At 37.0% G+C, this 6,000-nt stretch overlaps 1 protein-coding gene across 1 annotated transcript in view; it reads left to right on the forward strand.

The window, feature by feature from the left end:
• Positions 1-5,712, forward strand: part of MYO3B (myosin IIIB) — a 206,688-nt gene extending 200,976 nt beyond the window's left edge. Inside the window, exons 35-38 of the mRNA XM_054830464.1 lie at positions 1,816-1,922; positions 2,297-2,343; positions 3,607-3,719; positions 4,955-5,712. Of these exons, the coding sequence (XP_054686439.1) occupies positions 1,816-1,922; positions 2,297-2,343; positions 3,607-3,719; positions 4,955-4,965 (278 nt within the window). The 3' untranslated portion in view covers positions 4,966-5,712. The remainder of the gene's footprint in view (positions 1-1,815; positions 1,923-2,296; positions 2,344-3,606; positions 3,720-4,954) is intronic.
• The last annotated feature ends 288 nt before the right edge of the window (positions 5,713-6,000 follow it).

Raw genomic sequence — 6,000 nt, forward strand, 5'->3', positions numbered from 1 at the left:
TGTAGTTATGGCTGGTCTTCCACAAAACTTGCAGAGACTTCAGAGAGAACGAAATTGTACCTATGTCCTATCTAAATATTAGAGAACAAACTTTCCAAAGACAAAGATATTACTTGGGCACCCAATTTCCCCAGAAGTATTTTCCGGAACAGCTTCTACCTTGTCTGGTTATATACAATATGGGTAAGTAGCAAAGGTTCAGGCTCAGCTGTCACAATCTCTTTAGCAAAAATATAAAGGTATACTGAACATGAAAGGATAAAGCATTGAAGCTTTGGGTGTTAAATTAGCAAGCAGCATGAATGTATTATTTAAAAGTTATGTTGTATTACTGGAGAAATGTAACCTTTCTCTATAAAACTGTTTTTTAATCTTAGACCCAGCTTTGCAGCCAGTTCCCTGGCGGCCATTTAACCCACCATCCTTCCCAGGTGTTGTGAGGGAACATGACGGTTGGCACGAAACAAGTGCTCCCCTCCCATACAGACATTGCAGTCCCACGCTGAGAAGAACCTAATATCTTTCAAATTTCACTGCTGAGAGGGAGAAAGACAGTGAAAGAAAGAAAATCTCCCAGAGCAGTCAGTCATTTGGCTGAAAAGGCCGAAGTTCAACTACCTCCTCTACCTCACCCAGTAATTGCAGAAAAGTACAATAGTTGCAGACTGTAAATCTGGGTGTATAATAAACCTCCTTTGTAATATTGCCGGCTCCTTAAGGCCAGATCTTACAAATGGATTTGTAGATTAGAATCCTGCATCCGCACAAGCCATATTGACTTCAGTTTTGAAGTGTTTAAAGGAATTTACATGCTACTTGATCTTTGTGCTAGTCTTTTGTATCGGAGCAAGTTTCCCGTGCAGTACGGAATGCAAATGTGATACATACATTTTTCCTTCAGTGCCACCAAAAAATTATTTTACTCATACTGTCACTAAAATAATTTTGAACAGGGAGATACCAGAAAAGTCAAAGGCATCGGGGGAATTATTTGAAAAGGAAATGACCTTTCTTTACCCCCCACAGTGTCTTTTAGTAACCTAGTGATTCTGATTTATCCTGAATATAGTTGTCCTAGTAATCTAGAGGATGTGCCACAGAAAACACCTGGTAAAATAGAGTACAGCACACCATAATGTCTTTTTTCCATAATAAAAAAATTAATTAAAAAAAAAGAATAAAAAGGCAGTTAGTTCTTTTCAGAATCTACCCCTTCTGAAATATTTCCTTCATCTTTAAACTCTGCTTTCCAGATGACTTTAAGCAACTGTTACTTTACAGCACATCACAAATTATATTAAGAAAGCATAATTCCAAACCGGTTCGATTACTCTGATTAAACAGAGTGCCATGTCAAAAAGGTAGCCTTTTTATATAATAAAAGTGATGATAATAGACTAAGTCTCATCAGTCAAAAGGCTTTATTACTGTCTACTGTAGAAAAACGGTTTTGCTGCTGCTGAATGATACATCCCTAGCTAGTCACAATATACCTCATTTCCTGCTTAGATAACAGAAGATGCTGAGATAAAGTGTGAAAGGAATAAGGAGCTGTGTGATATAGATATATGGAAGAATAAAAAATGTTATAAAAGTAAAAATGAAGTTCTGCTAAAGAAGTTGTGTTTGAACTAAGTTTCAAAAGAGAAAACAAAGATCCCCAAGTTTCTGTGTGCTTACTTTGGATAGGACAGACTTGCTAATAAATCCAGGACGAAACAGGACAGAAGAAAAGACTCTTTACAGACTAAAATATGCTAAGACGTTCACAGCACCTGGCACAGCTTAAAACTAAATTGTGTTATCTTACTGTAGGTTCAGAAAACTGTCTTGAACAGAAGCTGAGAACACCTCGTCGACGATGTCAGCAGCCCAAAATGCTGAATAGCCCTGAGGACAACATGTACTATAACCAGTTAAATGTGAGTTCAAAGTGGCAATAAAGCTGTTTTACTGGCTTTGTTTCCAGTTAATAATTCTGTTATTAATACCTGTTTCAGCCCCTCCAGCCCCACCCCCACGTTCTTCTGCTCTCGTCTTGAACATGTGCTTATGCTCTTTATCTGTTGCTTTCATGTCAGGATGTCTGCCTTCACGGTGAATAATTGATGTGGTTTATCAAAGACGAGCAAGATGCATGCTTCATCAGGCTCACTTGAGCCCTTTGATCAAAAAAATTATGCTGTGACTTCTGATATTATCAGCATCTGCTTGCATTCAACACAAAATCACTTTGAATTAAAAATTAACGACTTGCTGCTTTGCTTTGACTGTGTGTTCTTGGCCCTCTCCACAGGGAACTCTAGAATATCAAGGGAGCAAGAGGAAGCCAAGAAAACTTGGGTAAATATCTATCTTCTTAGTTGTAAGCAACTGTAAACAGAAGAAGTCCTTTGTGATATTACAGAATATGCAAAACTTTCTAGAGAGGTTTCTAAAAATAAACAATTAACATATTTCTGTGCATTGACACTGGACATTTTCTGCAGAAGCAAATGTAAAACTTGTATGTACTGCTATCTGCAGACACTAGAACTGATTCTTACAAAATATGCTCCCCAGCTCTCTCTGAGTACTACTACAAAAAGAATAGCTTTCTTCATGTGTTTAAGTGCATTTAGCACTAGTGAAAGGTGCCAGATGAAGGGCGTTGAAACTGAAGTTCTCTGACCTAGAACACAGACGGAAGCCCTGCCAGCTTTGCAGCAGCACGCTCGCACTAGGCTTCAGCCAGAGATGCCGCTCAGCCCAAAAGGGAGCTGCTGCTTCTCCACTGAACTGAGTCAGTTCTCATTGTCACATAAGCAGTGATCACCTGGCCATAGGTAGAAATCACTGAAAATTATTTACAGATCCAGGCTGGCTACTATACAATCGCCAAAATATTTCATTGACTGGTCCCATGGACCAGACAGAGCTGATGGATGCTTGGTACTTGGAAATACATCTAGTCCAAAAATATACATGAACTTTCTGTATTATTTCCTCTGTTTTTAATTAATCTTCTGAACATAACTCTATGAATAAGAGGTCTTTGAGTCAAGGTTAAAGCCCAAAATTTTGCACAACTGTGCAAGATTTGGTTTATTTTATCTCCCTCCCCTGTATTCCTGTTCAGGGAATAACATGGGACTGCAGTGCTCATCGTACATCACAGGAAAATTAAAGCTCCTTGATGGCAATAGGGCTTTCCCCAAAAATTGGTGATGTGGTCTTTGGGTCGTATTCACAGCAAACCATCAGCTGAAATACGTTAGCAAAACCATACCCTACTTGTGGAACATATACAGACAAAAAAGCCACATTGCTCAAATGAAGTGCCCATTTAATGCAAAGACTTGGTTTAGCATTCTGTACACCCAAACTGAAAGACTATACTGCATTTTACTGATCTGCAGAACCATTCAGAGTATAATCATTAAAAAGTAATAACAAAGAAAAAGTATGTATAAAAGCTATATCTATCTCATCAATTCATCCCATCTTTTTTTTTCCTTTCTTGTATTAGCACTCTTCATTTTCACATCCACAGAGAAGTTTCTATTTCTGAAAATATTGACAGAATTCATTATTTAACTTAATAAAGGTTGTTTGTTTTCTTTCCAGCCAAATCAAAGTGCTGGATGGAGAGGATGAGTATTACAAATCATTGTCAGCTGTTGAATCTATCCCTGAAGATGACAGCTTTCTCAGTTCCCCATCTCCTCCTTCTTCAAGAGGTGTGTCTTTTGCTCAAAGCTGAACCTCACTTACTCTATTGACTAATACTGGTAAGAGTATTTTCCTGCTGGTGATCTCTTCCAATTAACTTTGTGCGTGTGTGTGTGTTTATATAATATATTAAAAAATACAATTTCAGCTAGTAACTTTCTTTCACTAATTAGGCCTGGTTTTGCAGCTGTAAATTGTCCCATTTAGCTGTATTTCTGTAAGTAATTCCAGTAAAGGGGAGCAGCACTGCCTGTACATGTTGATGTTGGTAATGGACACGTTTCTTTAGCAGCAAGGTTAGTTTATACAGTTCCAACCACTTATTCCCTGCTCCCCCCGGCTGCTGTTCCCACCCTGTGCCATCCCTTCTGTTGTGCTGGCACAACTGCTGGTAGAGCTGTGTGAAAAATAAGATTAAGGAACTGAACTGGATTAAAAGAACTCTGTACTAAAAATTTTCATTTGGGGTCATAGTGAAAATGTTTTGTATTTCATTAGACTGATATTAAACATTATCCTTTATAACTTTCTGTGCTGTGTATGGCTTTTAACACTACAAAAATGTACAGAGTAAAATCATCTAAAATAATAATTGTGTCTCAATTTACATCCTCTATACTTTCTTATAAAGTATTAATTTATCATAAGTTCAACTTGAAGAATTATTTCAAATGTAAGAAGCAAAACAGTTTTAAAGCTGGCATTTCACACACTGCTTCATATAGCCCTTGTGACCGAAACCATCATTATGAGTGATTATTCTTGTTATCTATGCAAGTATTTAAGTTCTTTCTTAACCTGTATCTCTGAGCTCCAGTGATTCCTACATTTCCACAGCCCTCTTGTATGTAGCAGGGGAAAAAAATGACACTTGCAAATTTTTCTAGTTGCTTTTCACTTTCTTTCCAAATCCTTAATGAAACAATATGTAACTTTCTATGGAACACTGAGATGCTTTGCTGGTAACTGTTTCCATGACAGAAGCTGACTATTTCATCTTACTCTTTCTGTTTCTGAGCCACAGTTTTGATCAGTGACAATTCTTTGCTTCTTTTCCATACAAGCTCTTGTGAAAAACTTTTGGAAATAAAATGTTCACATGTGTACTGCCTTACAAATTTGCCCAAAAGGATTCTTTCCTTCTTTCTTTTTTTTTTTTTTTGGAAGAAACCATGCTGATTAAATCTCACCATGTATTATATAGACCTAGTTATGATGCTTGTTTATATCTCCCCTCCAACAGGTTTACCCTGACCTGTGCTAACACACCTTCTTCCTTGTGGAGGTGCAGTTCACACCTGTTCCTTAAGCTACAGAATTTCTTACTATCAAGGTTCACCAGCACCGTCTTTTTGACTACGGGACAAGGAACAATGGCATGGGAAATGAGATCCAAGTGCAGTCAGGGCATCCTTAAGCCAGAATAGGATTTGAAAGGAGAAAAGGTAATGAAATAGATAGTTCAGCAAAAGGCTTGTCTCTTCTAATAAATACAGAAATTAAGTCAGGCAGGGCAGATGAGGATGAGAGAAGGATTCCGCTGTTCCAGGAAGAACAATCCTTCACTCATTCTTCACCCAAAATGTGACAGAAGGTTGAAACTAAACATTAAATTCCTGCCAGAGATTGAAGTCCTTCAGTTCACTCGTCATTCTCCTCTGCTCTACATCTGGGCGTGGACTTCAGAGTCTTTAAAATTTAGGAGCTCCTTTAACAACAGCGAATTGACGAGTAGCTGCAGATGAAGTAATGATATTAGAAAATGCAGTGCAAACATGAATGCAATGGATATGAATGCATGTGTGCAGATCAGTTTCTCTACATTTTGTCAAAGTGTAACAAGAATAAGTATTTGTTATGGTACCTCATAAAAAATAACGTATAACTTTTTTTTTTCTATGCAATGTATAAATTCTCCATTAATTTGTAACATATATCTGGATTGAAAATAACATTATTTTAAAAGAGTCAAATTACTTACTCTATTCTTATATTGGTATAGATCACACGGAGTTCTAGCAATATTGATGCTTTGTGGTTCCATCCTTTTTGAAAACTATTTGAGAAAATAAAGTTTTATTATTACTGCAGTTCACATCATTATTATGCATAGTTAGAGTTTATCAATTGTTTCAGTTAAATGGTAGTGAGGCTTCCAGTTAGGTATTATGTCACCTATCTAAAAGCCAACAGTTTACCTTACACTGAGTAATATTTTACTTTGAATAGTTCTATTAATTTCATAAAGAAGGGAAAGTGAAAAATAATATATAATTCAGTGAAGCACTT

This window comes from Grus americana, chromosome 6, assembly GCF_028858705.1.
Source record: "Grus americana isolate bGruAme1 chromosome 6, bGruAme1.mat, whole genome shotgun sequence".
In the NCBI taxonomy this organism is placed as follows: Eukaryota; Metazoa; Chordata; class Aves; order Gruiformes; family Gruidae; genus Grus; species Grus americana.